Genomic DNA, 22,438 nt, shown 5'->3' with positions numbered 1-22,438 from the left:
GGCTGCTGGTTTACAGCTGTCTCCGGACAAGAATGGAGGCCCACCCCTGAATTCCAATAAATTGGTCCTGTATACACTGCCTCGTGTAAGCTGGCCCTTTGCCCACAAGTAAAATGTATTGTAGTTCAAGCCAGCAATTATCTTTCTTACTTCCTTCTGTGCTGCTTCTGTTGCCTTTTTCAAAAAGCAGATGTGGGATTCACCGAAGTTCTCCATCTATTCTCTTTTGCACCTGTTATGGCAGAATTTTGATGGAGGTAAATTTCTGGGAGAGCTAGCAGTAGACCATAAAAGGAGCAAAGCTTGATTTTTCCACGTACATGGAAAATTGACAGTTCAGAGCCATCTCTGGTTACTTTAAGAGCTTAAAGTAGGTAAGAATAACATATAAGACCTGTTAATGATGCCTAGTTGCTCTATTCCATTTAAATGGGACTTTATTTTCTGTTAGATAAACAAAATCTGTGGGAAATAATATGTATTAATAGCTTAGTATTGCATCTAAGGGAAACTGTATTAATCATTAAGTCGATAAAATGCTGGACGATGTAAATCGGAACGAGAAGGACAAATTTTAATTTTTCTATACAATTTTCCTATTCAAAAATCTTCGTGAATAAAAAGACAACCAGTCATAAAAATTGTTCATATTTTAAATCTCTTACAGAGACCATTATAAATTTGACTCATCTGACTTTAGAATAGTTCCACTGACACTGGTGAGAATTTGTCCTTTACTTAGTATTCAGTATTTCTGCAGTGAATTCCATGTGCTGGTTCTTAGACTTGGAGGACCAAAATTAGGTTATTTGAAACCAGAGTTAAACACTTTCTTTATTTACTATTTATTAATAAGATTATTTGGCTTGACAGATATTTCATCAGAACAAGATTCTTTTTTCCTATAGAAACTGACAGATGATGCAAGCATGAGTGAAGCTATTCTTTGATACCGCTTCCTTGCTTTGCTGCTCAGGGTGTAAACAAACACAGAAAAAATGCATCCGTTTAGACTGTAAGGCTGTGAAACTATAAAATGCAGTGAAATCCTACAGTAATTCTCATCTAGACAAAACCAAAGCTGACCTGATCTATTGTGGGTCGTACACTCAAGGCTGGACTTGATGTCCTTTGAGAGCAAAGAATTAAAATCACTTAGCATCTCTGCCTTTACTCCATTTGAGTTTTTTACAGTCTGAACTGATTTTCTCCCACTGCTTAAAAATTAGATACCACCTCCTCCTGCATGAACAGCAGGCTCTGTTGATTTGTAACACTTAGGGGACAGACCCATTGAACGCTCTCAGTATCCTTCCATACTGACATAGAAATTCTTCCTGAATTACTTATCAAAGCAGCTTTGCAGCTCTCTTAAAGTAAGTTTGTCTAAACTGTGCTTTCTTAGCTTGCTTATGTAATACCATGATCAGGTAGCTTCAAAAGCTTAGCTCAAGTCAAGATAAGTAGTAGTTACTTTTTCTACCCCACTCGCAATGCTTGCTAACCTGTTGTAGAAAAAAATTAGATTGGTCTGACAAATTTGATCTTGACAGATCCAAGTTGCTCATTGATTTGCTTCTTTCCAGATGTTTATAATTAACTTGTCTGATTATTTGTTTTAAGAATTTTTCCAAGAATTGTAGTTAAACCAATAGGGCTAGAATTCCTCAACACATCTTTTGCTCCTTTCCAAAGATAGGCACTATGCTCTTTTCCAGTCTTCTAGTATATTTTCCATGCTACTAGAGTCCCACCAGCAGTTCTGAGATTGCTTTAGACAGTTCTTTAAGTATCCTAGAGTGTATTTTATCAGGACCAGCCAATTTCAAAACCTCTGAGCACTATCTGATCTGTTTTGCCCTTAAGATAGCCCAAGACCTCTTCCATTTTACACTATAGTTGAGTTGATTCTACTCATAACTAGCTGCTTTTTTAATGATAATTATGAATGTACTTAATGATGTCATTTTTAATTACCCAGAAGTTTCTTTCTACTTGCATCTCTTTTTGTCGTACCTGTTTAAGCAAACAAGAAGCAGTCATCAATATGCACATTTTCTGTTTTCTGTATGCTTTTTTCTTCTTTTGAGATCAACAAAGAACATATGATTCATCAAGTTTGATAACTTGCTATCCTTCCTATCTTGCTTCATGTCCGGAATAGTTTGAGCTTGTTTCTCTAGTACTTTTTATCTGTGGAACAGACAGTTCAATGGAGTTCCGATTTCTTCCAATTAGACTTGCCTTCTACAAGCTCTTTCCTTTCAGTTTCGTGAGCTTATTGAAAACTGACCTTAGTTCCACTGATTTTATTTTGTTATGCTTCCTCCTTCCCTTTATAGGGATTATGACATCAAATCTTGATAGGAACTTCTTAATAAAAAATATGAAGGTAGATGGCAATTTGGAGAAGATAATCATGAAATGATAGATTATTATATACCTTTTCTACCATTACTATCAAGCTCTGTGATTTTTCCGATATTTACTTACCAAACCTCATCTATGTAATCTTCCTGCTTGATAAACTGTAGTTTTGATACATGGTAGTACTCATCTTTTCTCTATATTTAATACTAGTCTCTATTCTTTTACAAGGGGAAAAACATATTTATAAAGATATTTTTAAAAAGAAGTTGTTCTAGTTAAATATTGTTGTCTAGGTAAAAAGAAAACAAATAGAGAACTAATCAGAAAATCTCTGTGGTGTTACAACAAGTGCCCTATTTAAAATGAAGCAAAAAGAAAAAAGTCAAGTGGGAGAGGTTTATCCACAGGAGAAAAACACTTTAGAAAGGGTAATAGAATTGTTTTTCTCATGTCCCAGGTTAATTACACTCAGAAGTGCTTGAAATGAAAAAATAGTTTTTCAGCACACTCCAAGCATATTTTAAGGCAAGTAAGCCTTAGTCTGCACTGCAAATTAAACGCTCCCTTCCAGCCCTATAAAACTGTACTTTAAAAATACCCATGATGAAGCAAGCTGTGTGCTGACTTCAGTAAAGCATACCTGCTGAATCACAATCTTAATAACAAACTTCACAAGAAGACATTATTCATGCAGGAAAATGTTTGAGGTTCCAATCACCTCGTAGCAGCAACAGTTGCTTGGGTTCTGCCAGAGAGAAAGCAGGTGATGTGCCTACAGTTAGTGTTGTATAGGGTGTGATCCTTTGCTTTCATGGTGTTTTGGGTCTGTCTACGCTACAAACATTAAAATGCTAGTTAGGAGGTGCCAGTTCCGGAATATGTGGTATTAAATTCACCAGGTTTTGTGTTTATGCCATAAAAGCTGTAGGTGTGAGTAAAGGTTTTAAATTGCACTGACATAAGCAGATTGAAGTCTATTGAAAACCTTTTAAAAAGATGCAATCTTTTAAATATCTTTTTAAGTTAAATCCCTGAATAATGGTAATAAAGCTATAAAATGATGCTAAAAGTAAACCTATGTTTTGCAGTACTTAATATTATTTTTAAGCTCTTACTGTTGTAATTGAGTTGGCTTAATTTTAGTGAAAATAACTGAAGGAGGAAAGCATTTTGTCAAATTCTGCTTTGATATCTCACTGAAGTCTTCAAGAGGACAGCTAAGGCAGCAAATAGGATGCTGAAACAACATAGAAGGGTGTACAGATTGGGTGGAATTTCCGTAACTGTTTTGGGTCGGCTCCATAGTTCCACTATGTTGCCTGTACTATGTAATGAAGTGAATCATAGTGGCACTGTGCAGAGTAAATGAGAGCTTAAATTACATCACAGTTGATCTGTCCTTATTTTAACATGACACCTGCCATGGACTTTATAGAAATTAAAGGATACAGCAAAGAAGGATTAAATATCCATTTTCAGTTAAAAAAAAAAAGAAAACCTCTAGGCTGCTTCTGAACTCATACACTCCACCTGAATCGCTTTTCTTTGTAGCTCACTACATCTCTATGAACACAAATGAAATATGTATGTTTCATAGTGCTGTTTATCCCAACAAAACTCCTGAGATTTAAACTAGGATAAAACTGACCAATAGTAAAATCAGTGCTGCTTTACTGATACAATAGCAATAGCCTGAAAAAGGAGTCACTGTTTAACTAAATTTCTTTCATTTTATGTATTTTTGTTGTGTCCCCAACAAACTGCTGGGGCTGAGAGTGAGTAGAAAAGTGTGGTTTATTATTCCCTTTTCTCAGTATCAAGCCACTTATATGCCAGCTCTTATAAAGTTAATCTTTGTTACATGCTTATTGCTATTTTCTTGGAACACAAGGACATGAAGTTTCATACCTCTAGATCCCTTGAAGCATAATGCTTCATAACAGCCATAACTAAAATGAGTGGCTATGATTTCTCTGAAAGATTCTCTATTATGATAAAGTGTACATATTTTCTATCTCCCTAATGTCTCTTGTGGACAGTGTTATTATACAAATTGGGAGGAAAAATTATAATAGTTTATTTTGATCTATCTCATTCCCTATTAGGATTATAAGCAGTTCTTTAGAATTGCCTATCCCTTTCTATAAAGTTGATGGTTGATGTTATTCACTAATTATGACACAATAGTGCTCAAAGATCCCAATCATGGCCTGGATCCTATTGTACTAAAAGCTGTACACAAGCATGATAATTAGACATTAAAACCTAGTATTTTAAACCAGGAAGTCCCGATGTGCTCTATAAAAGAGGTAAATACCATTATTCCCATTTTGCAGATCTATCGATATTTCCTAGCTTCCTGACTTTATGTATTTAATATTATTTTAAGGTAGTTTATCATTCATAATGAAATAAGTTTTTAAAAAGCAAATAAAAAAATTTCCAGTACATGGCATTAAGTTGTCTCCCGTATAGCTCATCAGTAGGGTTCACACATTTCTATCCAATGTAAGAATTTCTAACTATTAGACTAATGGAGTAAGCGGTAACAGAATGTCACCCACAAAAGCATGGGACTTTTTTTTATTGGGTTTCACAGCTATTCGCTGACTAAAGATGAGACTGTAGAATCTTGAGGTCCACTCTAGATTGTGAGGGAGACGTTCCCTGTTGCATACAAACCTGTCTGCTTCCTTTTCTCAGTCTGCCCCAGTTTCCCCTTTTGCCATTTTTATCTCGCCCCAGTCTCTCTGTTCCTTGAGACTGTCTTCTGAGACTGCTTCCAGATCATATCCTAGTCTTACCTGCCTGATTCTCTGCCAGGCTCCCGAGCTATCTGCCAGGCTCTTTGTCCAGCTTGTCTCAATGTTCTTTCCTGACCCTGTTGCCCCCAGGTCTTTTTCCTTGTCCAGTCTGCCTGCTGGCTTTCCTGTTTGCTCAAAGACCCAGGATGCCCCTCCAACTACCTTTCTTCTTCTTGAGACTGAGAATATGTTCACACCTGGGTGTTGGCACTTATTTACCCTATTCATTCAAATTTGGTCACTTCCTTCTTGTGTTGCCTGGACCCAGCATGAAAGTTACTGGAGAACCTGTAAAGTTGCAGAGGAAGTTCTGAGCAACATATATTAGAGCACACCCAATCCCTAGGTAGTTTAGCTGCTAAAACTAAGAAACCTTTATCTAGATTTCAAAAAATCTGTTGACAGAGTAAGGTTGGATAGACTAGTGTTAAATTTTCCTTTTGCTTCATAAAACATTTGAGTTTATTTAAGTTGAATTTTTCATGTCTCTCTAGGTTCATCATTGTCTTATTTTTCTAGCATCAGCTAGGTGAGAGAAAACAATATAATCTGCTGGTGGTGGTTCACTATCATCAAGTGAGAGATCTCAGTGATGTTACGTGCCTTAAAGTTGCATGTGCTGTAATGCTTTAAACCCACTGAATATCTAGCTCTCTTTAGGAGAACTCCTTTCTTTAGGAGTTGAGTACAACCCACATTGCAAATGGAATAGTATGTGTATTCCTAGTCAGAAAGAAACTGAAGATACTTAGGATATTGGAGAGAGGAAAAAATGTTACATGATAACACAGAGTTTTTGTATTTGTAATACTGAAGTATAAGGTGGCAATATATTCTTTTCCCTGTGCAGTGTTCCATATGCGCAATAATAACCGTAACAGTAAGACACATGATATCACTGTCCCAAAGTGATGTGTGTCACTGGTTGAATTCCTGGCACTTAGAACCAGCAGGTTCTGTTTTTTCAGGCAAGCACAGGTTAACTGGGGAAGTAAGGGAGCTTTCATTCCCACATTAGCACAGCCAGTGTGGTACATGTTTCACATCACATTATCAGGCTGTGTCATTCCCTGCTGTCCTTGAGGAACCCTGAAACTTCAGAAGTCTGTGATACATTTGTGAGTAGTTTCACATATATTAATTCCATTGGTATTCTTTCCAATGAAAATTTATTTACATATTTGAAAGTACTTCCTTTTCTTTCTGGTACCTTGCCTGTGTATGCATTTTATATATTTAAAGACTATTCTGTCAAGAAATACTATGTTTACACTATACTCATTAAAATTGAGCAAACTTCTTGTGATTCCTTTATTAACTAGTACACTGATTTTTGCATAGCAGAAGTCACAAGACATCAATTGGATTTAATTAACTTTATTTTAAATTACTAAAGTAATGACAGTAGACAATCTTGTAGCATGTTCATGAGCAGTAAAAGCGGTGCTTGTACTGATACATTATTAAATCTTAATGAAACTATTCATAGCAGAAATTATATTTATTATTTATTATTGCAGGAGTAGAAAGTGTGTCTTTGCAAATCCCGGATTTCTCTTTGTTAAAAGAAGATTCTGTCTCTTCCTAGATGTATAGTCAGAAGATAGTGAAAGGTCATACAGTTAGCAACCTTTGGGGTTTTCCTGCCTCTCACTACATGGATTCTCCCTTACCCCTGTTAGAAGAAGATATAACAAAAGGTGAGTCACAGAAGCCCACCTGGGTACTGTTGCCACCAGATATATGCTACATAAGCAGTGTTGTTTGCTGTTTGCAGCAGATATCTGGTAATCAAATTTTCTGGCACATCAAAACTTGTAAGAATTGTGATCTCAAGCGTTGCAAAGGTGTCGTGGTTTAACCGCAGCCAGCAGCTAAGCAGCACGCAGCCACTCACTCACTCCCCCCGGCACCCAGTGGGATGGGGGAGAAAATCAGGAAAAGAAGTAAAACTTGTGGGTTGAGATAAGAACGGTTTAATAGAACAGAAAAGAAGAAACTAATAATTATAATGATAATGATAACACTAATAAAATGACAACAGTAATAATGAAAGGATTGGAATGTACAAATGATGCACAGTGCAATTGCTCACCACCCACCAATCGACACCCAGTTAGTCCCCGAGCGGTGATCCCCCACCCCCACTCCCCCCAGTTTATACACTAGATGTGACGTCACATGGTATGGAATACCCCGTTGGCCACTTTGGGTCAGGTGTCCTGGCTGTGTCCTGTGCCAACTTCTTGTGTCCCTCCAGCTTTCTCGCTGGCTGGGCATGAGAAGCTGAAAAATCCTTGACTTTAGACTAAACATTACTTAGCAACAACTGAAAACATCAGTGTTATCAACATTATTCTCATACTGAACTCAAAACATAGCACTGTACCAGCTACTAGGAAGGCAATTAACTCTATCCCAGCTGAAACCAGGACAAAAGGGTAGAGATCATCTTCAGACTACTTACTCTGTGTGGTAGCTAAACTAGGACATAGTATATGTTATGTTGAGCATCATCCTCCCTGAGTCAGTTATATTGTAATTCAGAGAGTTCAGTTGCTACTGGAAAGAAGAATTGCGTGTGATGGAGGGTTCTTATATGACTAAATAACATGGTCAAAATAAACGGTCATGATTAACGTCTGGTTATTAATCATTCAATCTTAACTAGACCTGCACTTGGACTATTTTAGCAATCAGTCCATATTCATGATTACATGATTACATTACATTTACAAGAGTTAATTCTTATCCATTCTGCATATTAAATTGCCATTGTACAAGCATATAATTCCTTTTCAGAATCAGCAGCGTTACAATATCTTTCATGTGTTTGTCAATTTTTATGGGCAAAGCTCACGTTCCTTGAAGGTAAAATACTGAATATTGAAAGATATGAATCTTGAAATAAAAGAAAATCACTGCGTTTCTAGTTTTGATTTGGAATTGGAAGAACTTGGGTCTGCCTTTGTTTAATTCTTTCTTTATTGCTACTACTTTATTGCTACTTTTTTCTTTCATAGCTGGAATAGATATGAATTGTTCAGTAATGTCATCTTCTTGTAGGTGTTCTGAGCCTAACTGAGCAAAGGCTTGTCCCTCCAGCAGCAAAGATAACTCTCCAGACACCTCCTGTTGTATCCAAAGCAGCACCTTCCCATGAATTTCACAGGCAGCACAAGAAATCAGCTGTAGGTGAGTACAAAGGATTGATAACAACCATCAGTTGCATCTCCACCTTCACTTTCAGGCCCTTGTTTTACCTCACAAGGGAACAGCTGTCTAATGAGCACTCACTCAAATTCTTAAGAATACTAAGCGCATAAAGATGTATGTGAGCATCCTGTGTCTTGCAACTGAATGGGACACAGATTTCTTAATTCCTGTGAGGATTTGGTCCTTGTTCATTTCTGAAATCCTGGTAGGTTCCTACCTGTATGTTTCAAATTCTAAGCACCTGCATCTGAAGATCTGACTATTGGCATTAGTGTAAAGCCAATGTTACTGTAAGTCATGACTTAGAAAGCTGATCAAGCATCTATTTTGCCAGGGTGATTATATGAATGCCTCCTGATAAGTGAATATACTCTGGGCAATGGGATTCTGATCTACCACAAAGTGTACTCAAAACTGTTGTTGCTACAGCTGCTTGTGGCATGTAACATCAGTATGGAAAGGAATGTAAACAAAATGAGCAGTGGGCTCACTAGCAATCCCATAAATTTGAAAAGTTCTCCTAATGAAAAGGGGTGGTTGAAAACTGAAATTATATATGGAATAACCTGGAGTATAAGTGCTAATATTTTGACATTGTTGTCCTGGGTATACTGTTGGCTGGCATACTACAAACTTTAGAACATTATAGATTAAAACTGAAAATTGTAACCCACTTGGACATGAGAGCAAACTGGAGCATGCCAGTACCTAATGGTAGGTGGTAGAGTATCAATTTGATGCTGTTGTTGCACTTCTAACAATGAAACCTGCGATCAATTTTTTTTCTTTGGTACAGGAGAGATTAGTAGTAGGGTGGACCCTGAGAATACAGGCACCACCGCCTTCCCAAACTCAAAGGAAGCAATTTATGGCACATATTCCTCTAGTAAAGGTAACATTGCACCACTTCCACCCAGCAGCTCCATGGTTTCAGCAAGGAAGTCAAAGCCGGTGTGGACGTGTCCAGCTCAACAGTTGGAATCTGAGCTGCAGATTCTGTCTCAGACACAGGTATTTAGACAGTGAGGATAATGAGGTTTTTATTCATCTTTTTAATACTGTCTTCACCAGAGATGGTTTAGGAAGTGACTGTAAATCACTGAATTGGTACAGGAGGGTTTGAACCAAATCCAGTAAATAGTAAATATTGAAGTAAAATAGGAAATACTTGATGTATTGCCAGTTTCTACTTTCTCAAGTCTTCTACTTAAATTTGTCTGTTTTTTCACAGAATCTTAGAAAATAAGTCTAGAAAGGATGTTACGACGTTATCTAGACCTCCAGGCAGAATTACCTGTACCTGTAATATAGCAGACAGATGTTTTTCTAACCTGTTCTGAAAACTTTTGGTGATAGCAACTCCACAGTCTCCCTAGGCCATCTGTTCCAGTGCTTAACTATCTTTACTCTTATAAAAGAGTTTTTTAATGTCTCATCTAAATCTCCCTCACTGCAGTTAAGCAAATGTAGTGTTTCCCTTTATATTTACAGAAGACTATAGGGGAGTTTGACCTTGACTGCTTAATGCTTGCTGATTGTTCTTGATCCCTATGCAAAAGGGACATTTCTTTCTTTTTACGGCTAACTATTGTGTTCCATAGCAAACTGTCTGGATCTTTCCAGACTTCTTGACTTTTGTGCCATTGAGGACATCTGAAAATGAAAGAGGAGATCTGAAAATCAGAGATAAAGCAAACTTGAGAAATGGAGATCAATGAGTTGTTAACGTAAATAAAAATAGTTCCCTAAAAATAGTTTGAAAATAGTGCACTTTAGATTGAAAATCAGAGCTAATGAGTTGCTGGCTAAAGTTGCCAGTAAATATGAAGTTCTGCTAAGAGGCAGGAACATTTCTGTTCCAAGTTTTACCCTGTGTGCAGGGTGTTACCCATTCTCCTGGGACAGGTGGAGGCAGTCTCGGTGGAAGAATGCTATTGTAGTTCAGTGAATCACTGTAGAGCTTAATTTTTGTATTTGGTAAATCAGACACAGTTCCCCTGTGCAATTAATGTATTGCCGTAAAAATGCTCATAATCTTGCATGACCTCTGAGGTCCTTGTGTGGCAATGGGTTTTATGGTGAAGCTGGGCTAGACTTTGTGATTATGATGTATAAATTGGTATGAGTGTATTTCAGATGCATAAGTTCCCACAGTTAAGTTGTAAATAGTAATACAGTAGTGTGTCTTGACCACTCACTTATGATCAATGGCAATTACTCTTAATCTGTGGCTATTCTCTTCCCACAGCCCCTGCAAATGTCTCCACATCAGTCCTTACAGGATCCATGCTTTGATTGTGACATTGTTGTTTACCATGGCACAATAGACCAGAAAGCTCCAGGCTTTCTTGCGTTCAAGCAACATTATTGTTTATCTTGGGGGAGCGTTGTCTTTTTTTTGGAACATACAGAAAAGCTTCTCAAGGACTATGCTGTACCATTGGCTAAGATAAACAGTAAAAAGTTGGTGGAAGTTGCATCAGACTTTGAGCTTACTGAGAATCCCACCAAAAGGGACATTCTGTCAGTGATAAAGAATCAATCAACTGTGGAAAAGATCTTAAATCGACCTGGCCAAAGATACAAAGGCCAAGGGGGTACCGAAATGGCCGCTACAAAGATCCAAGCAACATGGCGATGTTATCAGGCCAGAAAAACCTACGTCCATTTCAGGCAGCAGCAGTGGGCATCAGGTGTGATCGCCATTTCTTGGCTCTTGCATAATCACATGGCACGTGTGAAAAAGACCCTGAAGGAATCACGTCAGAGACACCTGGAGAATTTTTACATCAGGGCCAAGGTGTGCAGTGCTACCAGCTGTTACAGCAGCACTTCTTTTCTAAACATCTCTTGCTTCAGTGATTGCAATAAGCTGTTTCCATTTTTTTCCCCTTTAACCATACACTTGTCCGAGTATCATATTTCATCCTTCATCAGCGATTCAGCCTTTGTGGCTGCAAAATCTGTTGCAGTGTTTCTATTGAAAATGTCCCTTCACTTTGACTTCAGTAGTTGTGTCAGAAAATCAATGCATTACCTTAGTTCCTTATATATACCTTGTGGCACTTAATTTGCTGAAAAAAAATCCCTCTCTTGTCTACATTCCTGTCACCACTTTGTCAGAAAGTATTTAAGTTTGCAGACAGCCTCTTAATTAGTGCTCACAATTTCATTTATGTTTGCTTTCTTTTTTTTCATTCATATTCTGTTAATTAAGTGAGCAGCCTCTAATCTTCCCCTGCCAGTAGCTTCATGTAGCCACCTAATTAAATTAATTGGGGAAGATGTTTTAAGTATGTAATTAAATCAATTAATATAATTTATGCCTGGCTTAACTGTACAGTGGAAAAACAGCTGAAGTTTGACTAGATGAATCCACTACCGCTTCCTGTCACTGATCAATGCTCTTCTTGATTTTTAGCATCTGGCAGCCAACTGGAATCGCATCAGGACCTCCAGGAGGACTATTATCCATATCCCATCATTAGGTATAACACTTTTGCCTGCAAATCTATCAGCAACCTCTATTACCCACCACATTATGACTCCTTGATTGAGTTCAAGGAAGGCCCCTTGTTTTATTCAAATTGGTCTCGGCAGGAAAATGTTCTCGACATGATGAGAGTAATAACACAGGGCCTTCGCTCGAAACGGCGTTTAATTTGGGGATTAAGCAAATAAAGTCATTATGTGGGGGCCGCTATTCAGTGGAGAGGTGATTTGCTGTAATTTGCTTTCATCTGTATGAAATGAACTAAAAAGTTGTATTTTTCCCCCTGAAATAACAGATAATGTTTTCAGTCTTCTTTAATGATAGGAAAACATGGGCCTGTGTGTGTTGTTGCTGTTACAGCAATAAGCCAGGATATTGCTTGTACACTGTTTTTAATCAAATGTGCAGTCAAAATGATAAGCTACATTCTCTGAAATTATTTAGTTCTAATTACGAGCAGATGGGATGCTTTATTTGCACCTAGGGCGCCTGAGCAAAAGGAAATGCTGTGTGAACAAGAATAATTAAGAAGTTGAATAGTGTTTTTTGCGCTTAAATAATCTGCAGTTTCATGTTAATTAGCACTAATGTAATTATTTAATTACATTTATGAATTGGGGAGCTTAAAAGCTGTTTTCTGCAATGCAATGGCAAAGTGTAGGTGTTCAGAAATTACAGAATATGATTTCCTGGGAATTTCTAAAATGCACCGATAATCTCTTAAAACATGAAATCCTGTCAAAATGCTTGTAACTTGATTTATAATTTGTACTTACATAGCAAATTAATTGACCTGAGAGATTCAGGATTTGGTAAAGTGAATTGGTTAAGACCTGAATTAATGAAGACTGTAAATAAGTTTTAAGCTCTCAATTTTGGAGCCCAGATAGCCTTTTATTTCATGATTCTGCTCACTATGTTTAACATAAATATACATTTGATGAACAACTGTTTTTAATTACACCTCTGTCTTAAAGTCTCATGTGAATATGCTAGGTTAAATCATGTGACCAAATCCTATGTTAAAGCAGGATCGTTTAAAAATAATTTATACATTCCAGTGTTCTAAACTGGGTAAAAATGTGAAGGAGAGCATTTATACAGGAAAAAGCAATTATTAATTAGGTGTGTGAATTCAAAAGTCAGCAGAGTTGTTGCACAACAGATGCTTTCAAAGTTGTATTAAAAAAATCTCAGTATAATCAAAACAGGCTAACATAAAAAAAATTAATCATTATGTCCCTGTTCCTCTGAAGGATTTGTAGCATGCAGTGGTATTTATAAAAGTTTTAAAATTATTTCAACCTCTTAAGTAAATTCTAAAACTCTAGGGAATTCCACTTCATTTAGCACTTCACCTGGAGCCCAGGCCCTGATTCTGTAACACGCTTTATACAACATTCTGCTGTAAGTACAGGAATTTGTATATGCATGCGTAGGAGGCTGCAGTATTCAAGTGGAAATTTTCCCTTAATGAGGATGAAAGTAAGTAGTAAAGATAGTTTGAGTGCAGATGTTTTCTTAGAAAATTAGGAGGCCTATTTAAGTACAGCATGGAAAAATATATTATGCCCTCCAAAGGAGGGATTTGAAAATGCTGTTTGAAAAAGTTATTTATGCTTGTTTTTACTAAATGCATCGACTATATTGAGAGTTCTGGTAGAGTTCCATAGGGTTTTTATGTGAATTAAATCATGATAAGTATTTAGCTTATTAAAATGTAATGTAAATACATGGCATTTTTTTCTTTTGAAATGTTAAGATTGAACTAGTTTTGAAAAACATCAGCATAAAATGACTAAGAAATTGGCCACATTTGGTTTTATACAATTTTAAGAATAGCTTATATTTAAAATGTAAAAGATGAAAACATGAAGTCTGTAAACTAAAAACCTTTTAGATGTAAGAATAGAAATAATTTTAAATGTTTTATTATTCTGCTCCTTCATATTTGTCATTTTAAAAAACATTTGTAAAATTTTGGGCCCGTTACTGGAACATTTCCAGCTCGTACCATTGTGTAGTTTGTTCTCGGGCATCTTCCAGTTATGCTTTTGATCTGCCATGTCTTACAATATTTGTTTTGAAAAATAACAGCTAAATACGCTGAAATATTTTGCCTTCTTTTCATTAGCCTTATGGAATGTTACAATTAAGAAGTCTGTTTGAGTAGACTTCTAGGAAGCTGGACAATTTAAACAAGTAGTATTTGTTTCAGTCTAAGAGGACTAACTATGCAAAATGACAGCTGATTTCAGCAGGATTTTTTTTTAAGGCCTGAGTCTGGGTAATCCTAAAAATGTCTCTAAACTACAAGGACTGGGACAGAGCGGATAAACACCAAGAGACAGAAGTTTGATGATACACTGTTAGTGGTTTCCCTGTTCAGTTTTGTAAATCAAAAATAGAGCCTGAAATTCTCTACTCGCATTTCCTTGACTTCAGCATTTAGGGCAAATCAGAGTCTGATTTTTCTTCCCATGCGAGTGGAATTCCAGTAAAAGGAGATAGAGTCGTAACTGTGAATTTCTCAGCAGTCTACATTTTCACAACAGTTTCAGATTCATGTCAAGTATCTGGAAATAATCCAGGAAAAGGGATAGTGAAGGGCTTAAATTATACTGCTGTGAGGAACAAATGTTTCCATTTATTTCACCAAAACAAAAACTTTGGATTTCTAGTAGAGCTAAAAAAAGGAAATAGATTTCATTGTTTAAAGATTGTTTAGCATTTTTGTCAGCTAGTGTTAGGAAAAATGAATCTGAACTTTCCAATCTGATTTACTCCCACACTCTAATGGATGAATACACTTCTGCAATATTTGGGGTTCAAATACTGTTTCTTTTTTCATTCAACTGTTTTTCAAATGATCGATCAATCTTTCTACCTGAATAATTACATTTACAATAAATAAAATTTGTCACCTTATATACCCTACTGTATATATATCAAAGCTTCCTCTTGTGTGTTACATGAATCCTTTTTAAAAGCAGTTTCAGTTGAACAGTAGGTGTGCAAAGTATAGTGAGAAAAGTTAGGTATTATTTATTAGACCTGTCCCAAGCACTCAAAAGTACAAGGTGGCTGAATCTTAGATAGCTTGTTTTCCTCCTTCCCCTTGGAAGACATCACCCCATGGTTACTTAAAATGTCATGTCATGTCCCCCCCTACTCTGTACTGCTACTTCTTTTTCCAAAGCAAGTTTGAAAAGTATCGTGGATTCTTTGTTGAGAGAAGACGCTTTGAGATGAGCAAAATTTATTAAGAAAATGGCAGTTAAAGGGCAGTAGGTCATGGCTGAGGTTGAAAGGGGAGGTGAAAGCAGGCCCTTTACCATTAATTCATACACCCCTTACTTTAGTACTTTTATAACTCTCCCTACACTTCCCTCTGTGTGAATTGGGAGCATTCCACTGAAGTCATTGCGCCATACGCTACCATAAAACTCGCATGAAGGAGGAAGGCCCTCAGTGTCCTTTCAGTGCCACTGAACTGAGTAATCAAAATTCTTAGTTCTCACTTTGCAAGGTCAACCCTCCTGCAGACCAGCTCCACCAGTGGGGTGCCATGATGCACTGATCCCTTGTGCAAATGAACAACCACATCCTCGAGTGCTCTGCCGCCTCCAGCTTTTGTCAACACTGCTATTTTCAGACACCGTTTGGAGTTTAACTTACCCAGATTGCAACTAGTAGATCAACTAAAGTAGTGGTTCTTTGAGTCAAAATAGGATCTTTGGCTTCTGGCAAATGCAAATTTATCTGAAATATTTCATGCATTTGAGACCAAATGCTGTGGCGCAAAATGCTACTGATACGTAAACCAGCTATACATAACAAAACAGAAATGATGGCACAGGTAACAAAACAGAAATGATGGCGTGTGTTAGAGTTGTACTGGAACATGTAGACTATGATCACAGTATATGTAATTCTTTTGGGTGGACTTTTGTTTAAACTACAAGGAAAGGAGTATTAAGCCTCTGCCTTTAATAAGTATTGTCAGATGACCAGCCATGTAAGGACAGAGTCTTTAAAATGTATCAGGTGTGAGGATTAATGTGGTTCATAATGTCCATTGGAAGGTGATTGATTCACAAGGAGTGAATATTCCTCTCATTAAATCTAACGGGGCCATGTCAGTGGAAGCTAATGTGTTGTGATTAATATGTTTTATTAACATATCAAAGAAAAGTACATGTGGTAGTTGGTATAATGCTATAGTGTATCTGCAGAACCATAGCAACGTGCAAGTTTTAACTTTTGTTCAATTGCTACTTTAACTATTATTCCTTTCAAATAATTACTGATTTTCCAAGTGATATTTGCATGTTATTTTTCTGCCCAGATTTAGTTCTTAAAAACAAACGTGTTTTCAAGAGGACAGTTTAGCGTAGGGAAATCAGCTACTTTCTACTTTTGAAATATAAATGTTTTGAAATTGTTAAGGCAGCATTGTTAGTGGCTTAAAATTGGTCCCCACCTGAGAGAACAAAATGAAGCCTTGAGACTAAAGTTTAAGTAATCAGAGCAAGCTTTTTCAAATTACTGTAGTTTAATACTAGAGTGGAAAAAAGATCAGTATCTTTTACATTGATGTAGTTCTGCGGGTGCCTGGTACCATTGTGCTAACTACAATATGTAAGTTTTACAAGAAATTACTAAAAATGGAACTGGTGAATTCCATTTCTCTGTATTTTATTATGTTCTGCTCTCCTGTGTGCAAAGTGTCATTGCCACAGCACCTTAGAATGCTGATTACTTGTAATAATTGTCCTTGTAATTTGCCTGGAAGATCCACTATTACTGTCTTCCAAAATGAAAGCACTGAAATATTGAGCAGATTTTAGTCAAACTAAGTTTTTCGTAAGTTTCAGATGATTGGTCATGTGCAGATATATGGAAGTATTGTAAGGAACTTGTCATTAGATCAGTCAAGATTTTATGCCAAACACTGAATATTAGGCTTAACTTCCTTATTGATTCAATTACAGCTACTGCCACTAGCAACTCACATTGTGTGGCTGTGTGTGTGTATATACACACTGATTAATTTAGAATTAGCTGAATTTAGAAATTACAGGCTTAGAGATTATAGTTACAGTGGTCATGTCATTTACTGCAGTGTTTTTGAATGTGAGTATGCAATCAGTGGGGAGTCTGACCTCCAGATAGATAATCCAAGCTCAGACAGGCTGCCACTCATTCATCCTCTGCAACAAAGTGATCAGGTATCACTGAGACATCTCCTTAATGAAGTGGGGTTTTTGCCTTTTATCTGTGAGAAGGACAAAATGTACCAGGATTCTTGCTTAATGATGGTGTCATTTTTTTTCAGTGCTTAAAAAAAAAATCCAGCAACATAGAAGACCCAAAGAATATACTCAGTCTACATGTTCATAAAGCTCTATAGGTCTGTAACATTTAGGTCTGTATTTAAAATCTCATGACATAAAAGCATGATGTTACATCTGTTCACTAATAAAAGTAAATTCATAAAGATGATGCAATTAGTGCTAGACCATGTTTGGGATTTGAAATACTTCTATTACAGCTTTTTTTAATCCAAAAGTCTGATTTCTTTCAAATATGTACCAGGGGTTTTCTGAATACAGTTTGTGGGGGGTTTTACTTGTTTTCCAGGATATTCCCAATGCATCCGTGAGCATATTCCTGATCTTGCTCTCCAACAGAATATGCAGATGGGAAGGCTGTGTGACATACTGGGTATGTTATGAGCTGTTGGCTGCCTATTTTTTGATCATTATTTGCCCATAATTGTGAGTAAAAGAGAATGACTGATGAGGACTTTCTTTTTGTATTAATGTTAAATATAGAGAACACGTAAGATCAAAAGTAATTTATCTGCTATGGCGTTTGCTTCTGTCCACTTTATTCATAAGAAAAACATGCTGATTCTTTCCAACTCCGTGATAAGGTAAAGCAGCTTCATCCTGTGGCATGCTGAGCACCACAAACGATCAAAAGTGTTTAGTGTTCTACAAAATTAGGTAGCTAATTCTGCTAGTGTTCATTCAGGCTCATACAGAGAGAAAGATGTGCTAGAACAGAGCAAGCCCTTATTTAAACCAATTTTTTTTAAATTAGCAAATGAGGCAAACGACATACATTTAAAAGTTTTTCCTAGAATGACAGTCCTCTTTTAAGCAAAGCAGTGAAGAATATTATTTGTCAGTGACCAACTTCATTGGCTCCCTGGAATGACATACTTTACATGATTCATGTATATTTCAGTATCATTATTATTTTATAAATGCTATTTAGTAAGTTTGTAACAAAAATATATTAGATCCAGAAATTTACACTTGCCTAAAATAATAATGTAATTGCCTTTATATATTATCTAGGCACTAATATTGGTTTTCCACAGTACAGTTTTATTTTTTTAACATAGATTTTTTTTGTCTCTAAAATGATAGTTAGAAACTTAAAGGGACAAAGTCAACACATTTAACAGGCATTCTTTCTCATTTTAAAATCGGTGAACATGAAGATTGGTTCTGCTGTAAAATGTAAAATAGACCATAAGTAAGATACAAGCTAGTTAAACATTAACTAAATTATTAACTAGATCAGATGCTTTACCTGTGCCTGGCCGAAGAGCATTGATATTTACCATATTGGTTTTCTTTTTCTTTAGAATACCAGAGGATTTCCTTGCTTGTTGTGACCTCCTCTGAGTTAATCTGTCTCTGGAGCCCCACTATGTCCAAAGGAAACTTGTGTATCTCTTTATAGGGCAGTGCTAAGAGTAGTAAAATGTGTTGCAGCATTTTATTCAACAAATTCACTTGAGCTTGTCAGTTTTTGACAGTGCAGTCCATTCAGCATTACAACCAACATTGGCAAGTAATCTTTTTGTACCCTAGCTGGTAAATTTTCAGGCTCATTTTGCAAGTCTGAGTAAATGCCTAAAAGCAATAGAGTATTGACTAACAGTTCTAGTGAACTGTTCTTTTAATTATTTTAAAAAGTTATATGGTAATGAACTGTATTATATAAAGGCTCTGTCGGGGCTTCAGATAGAGGGCTGATTGTTGGATGCTGTACTGCTTTAATGCTTCAGTTGAGGTTCTGGCCTTATATTTTTAATGTGGGTTGTTTGCCTGCAGCAGTATGGCACAACAAAGTGAATGAATGGGATATCTTATTCCTCTATAACGTTAGGTTTCCTTAGTCCAACACTTGCTTTGCTTCCGATTCATTCACATGTAATAGCAGTTGTCCCTGGCGCTTTCCAGGCTCTTGTTCCTGCGCCCAGTAAAGACAATGGAAGACTTCCTACTAATTTCAGCAGGAGTTGAATCAAAATCTATGAGTGCTTTTTGGCAGTGTATTCTATTGATGTTGCAAAGGCCATTAATTCATTAGCTCATCCATTAACATTAATATTTTATAAGAGCCAAGTAGTTAAAATTTTCCAAAACGGCATATATTAGAGACTTTCACTTTCTCACCTCTAAGTGTTTGTGTATACACTGTCTTTCAGCCCAAGTTGTTCTACATGCAGAAAAACAGATTTTCACACTGTGGTATTTAACTAGCTAATCTGCACACTCACATGCTCAGCAATAGTTATTAATGGTATCCTACCGTGAGCTTTTATGTGGACAGGACAAGAATAGGAACAGGCCATGCAAAATCCAGGCAGCGTATGAAATTGCAATTTCATCAGCTTTCTAAACTTAATAGCTCAGTTTTATAATTTACTGAAGTTAATGGGATATATTTTTAAAGCAGTGCGCAATTCCCATTGATGTTAATGTGAGTCGCGCATATAAATCCCCCTGCAACACTTTCAAAATTCTGCCCCCAATATGTTCTGCAGATTGAATTCCGAAAACTAGCTATTTCTTTGGGTTACTGACCTGTCTTCAGAGAAATGCTGAAGCACAGAAAAAGCAGTTAAACCACTAAGATTTGGGAATTACAGATCTCATTTTTATTTCCAGTGCTCTTTCAGGGAAGCTGTTAGTTAGCACGTGATCAGGAATTATCAGATTACTGTTCTGAATGGAGTCTACCTTTCTTCCAGTAATGAATATTGTGCCCCTTTGTTTTAGATGCCAACGTGGACGTCATCTACATCTGCCCCCTTCATCTGAGTGAGGAGTTACTGCAGTATTACAATAAACTCCTGGGTCTGCAGGCAGCTGTTAGATCTGGGAACCCTGAGGACATGGGTGACCTGCAGGACAGGTTCAAAATTCTCACCCCTGAAGCTATAAACAGCTTCCCTGTGAGTTTGTCTTCTAATTACTACAGCTTGAGGGATGCAGTAAAATTAAATTGGAAATTTTATAACTTGTAACGCTCTGGTACACATCAGTGAAATATTATTGCAAGTTTAAGGGCTTTACTGATTAGACTACTAGTTAGAGCATTGGAAATAAATATCCTGGTTTAGCTTTATAGACTTAGTTGAGATAGTCCTATATTGGCTATTTGTAGACCACTGTCCCTTCTTACTATATGCTTGGGACTGGGAACTTGATAGATTTATATCTCTGAGCAAATCGTAGCAATAAACCATTCTTATTACTCAAACTTTATCTCTGAGTAGCCCAGCATTCAATCATTCATGTGTTCGTAGTGCTTCTTGCAATTAAATCCAATGCGGAGCTTCTTAAAGAACAGAACTTAAAACAACTTAGGTTGGGTAATACAGAAATATTAGTTCCAAACCTGTCAAGTCAGTTTTAAATCCATGTGCTAAAACATGGTCTAAAAAGACACCTTAATTAATGTACACTACGTACAGTGTTTCTGAAAATACTGCAGGGCAGTGAAGACTCTTTACAGTGGAGAATAATTTTATATTGTAAATATTAAGTCCACAGTGTCTTAGCTGAGATTTGATTTTTATGAAACTTTGTGGTACATTTATATCTGTAGGGTCTATGCTTGAAGCCCTGCTCCTGTTTTCGATATATATTAATAACCCTCTTCTAGTTATTGTGTTGAACAAGTATTGGTTATACCATGTACTGATTTAAACTGATAGTTTCAGAAGGTAAAGCAGCTTTTTATGTTTTATAAATGTGTTGGGTTTCAAATGTAGTTCTGTAGTAGCATACTGTTCAGCAAAACACTTGCATATATCTATGAATCCTTTTCTGTTGAACTAGTCTGCAAGCACCTATGTGAGAAAAGTGCTTAGGTCTCTTGCTGTGTAGGGAGAGACCCCTGAGTCAGAGCTGTCTGATAGTTTTGCTGTAGTTAAAATGAATTCTGTAGGTATGAATGTGTTCTGTTTTCTCTGAAGTTGGAGAAAAGCATCAAGATGATATTTGTGTTTTTAGGAGGTGGCTTTTCTTTAGTATTGTCCTTTTATCTGAATACTGGAAACCTACAAGAATCACAGCTGCCTGTGCTGGGCCTTCACCTTGTAAAGTGAAATTATTGGGATGGTAAATCCTTGATAAATACCAGTGATATATTTTTTCTTTTTAAATTGCACTTTGACAATTGTAGCTGGTTTTTCTCTGGCTACTGGCTTATTTTTCCAGTATTAACTACCAAATATTGGAAGCTTTAAGAAGCCTTCTACATAAAACATGCTAAAAAAAAATCTAAACCACATCATATTATGGATAAAAGGTGCTGCTAAACATGGACAGGCTGTCCAGGAATGGAAAATGTCTTTCATGGACAATTTTGGTCATGGTGATTCGGCTGAAGTAGTTTCAGTGTAAAAGCAGGTTGTTTTCAGGCATGCATCTCTTGTGTATAGCCTTCACTCTTCCCATTTCTGTTGAAATATTCCAAACAAAGTTCCTTTTCCAGGTGAAGAGCAAACAGCTTTGTGAAAATTTATTATGCAGCTATGATTTACTGGGAAAAGTTACATGCTCTGATGTAGGGAGCTACCTTAGTTACAAGGGCTACATGGTTCTTTCATGGTTATGGATCACGCTGCTCACGCAGTTGTGGAATGCTGGGAAGTGTATTAGTGCCAAGTGCCATCAGAAAGAATGGGCAATCACAGGTTTCACGTGATACCAGGTTGAGGTATACCCTTGGCTGTTCAGTGTGGTGCACCTGTTTACATGCAAAAGTCCTCAAACTACCTTGTTTTCATTAAGCATGTGTTCTTTACCATCTATTAACTAATGTGTCCAAGAAATGTCTCTTTTGTGTGGAGAAGAATGTGTACTCATAACTGATCGTAGTCCTCCATTGGCTTCAGTGACCGTGGATTTAGCTGTCATTTTGTCCGTGTAAGGTTCTTGTTAAGGATATTTCTTCTGGGTTATTTAATAAAAAGCTTTTGTTGTACCTAATGTATCTAAATTTATTCCTAATATATGAAAGTATGGCTTGAAGGCCACCTTAGCAGGCTCCTTTGAGCAATTCTAGAAGCACAAATCAGCTTTGGCCGGTTTCCTAATTGTTTTGATGAAACTGGATGGGAGGAAGATCTGTGGAAAAGACACCCAGACACAGGTAGCCCTGTACTCCTTGGCATCTGCAGAGGGGAGGCAGAGAGAGACTGTGAGGAAAGGGTGTCCATATACCGTTGTCCTTAGGCATT

General features: G+C 36.8%; 1 protein-coding gene across 6 annotated transcripts in view; it reads left to right on the top strand.

Annotated features, from left to right (window-relative positions):
* Positions 1-22,438, top strand: part of IQCH (IQ motif containing H) — a 74,177-nt gene that overhangs the window by 10,314 nt on the left and 41,425 nt on the right. For 4 of the 6 annotated variants that reach the window (XM_052809106.1, XM_052809108.1, XM_052809105.1 and 1 more), the window contains 7 exons: positions 6,763-6,874; positions 8,241-8,369; positions 9,187-9,401; positions 10,639-11,190; positions 11,812-11,878; positions 17,527-17,610; positions 19,968-20,143. In XM_052809106.1, the coding sequence (XP_052665066.1) occupies positions 6,763-6,874; positions 8,241-8,369; positions 9,187-9,401; positions 10,639-11,190; positions 11,812-11,878; positions 17,527-17,610; positions 19,968-20,143 (1,335 nt within the window). Of the gene's footprint in view, positions 1-6,762; positions 6,875-8,240; positions 8,370-9,186; positions 9,402-10,638; positions 11,191-11,811; positions 11,879-17,526; positions 17,611-19,967; positions 20,144-22,438 lie in introns of those variants that run through there. The other 2 variants (XM_052809109.1, XM_052809110.1) reach the window with 2 other exon arrangements.

The sequence above is a fragment of the Harpia harpyja genome, chromosome 14, assembly GCF_026419915.1.
Source record: "Harpia harpyja isolate bHarHar1 chromosome 14, bHarHar1 primary haplotype, whole genome shotgun sequence".
Taxonomy (NCBI): Eukaryota; Metazoa; Chordata; class Aves; order Accipitriformes; family Accipitridae; genus Harpia; species Harpia harpyja.
This window is presented reverse-complemented; position numbering and strand designations above follow the sequence as displayed.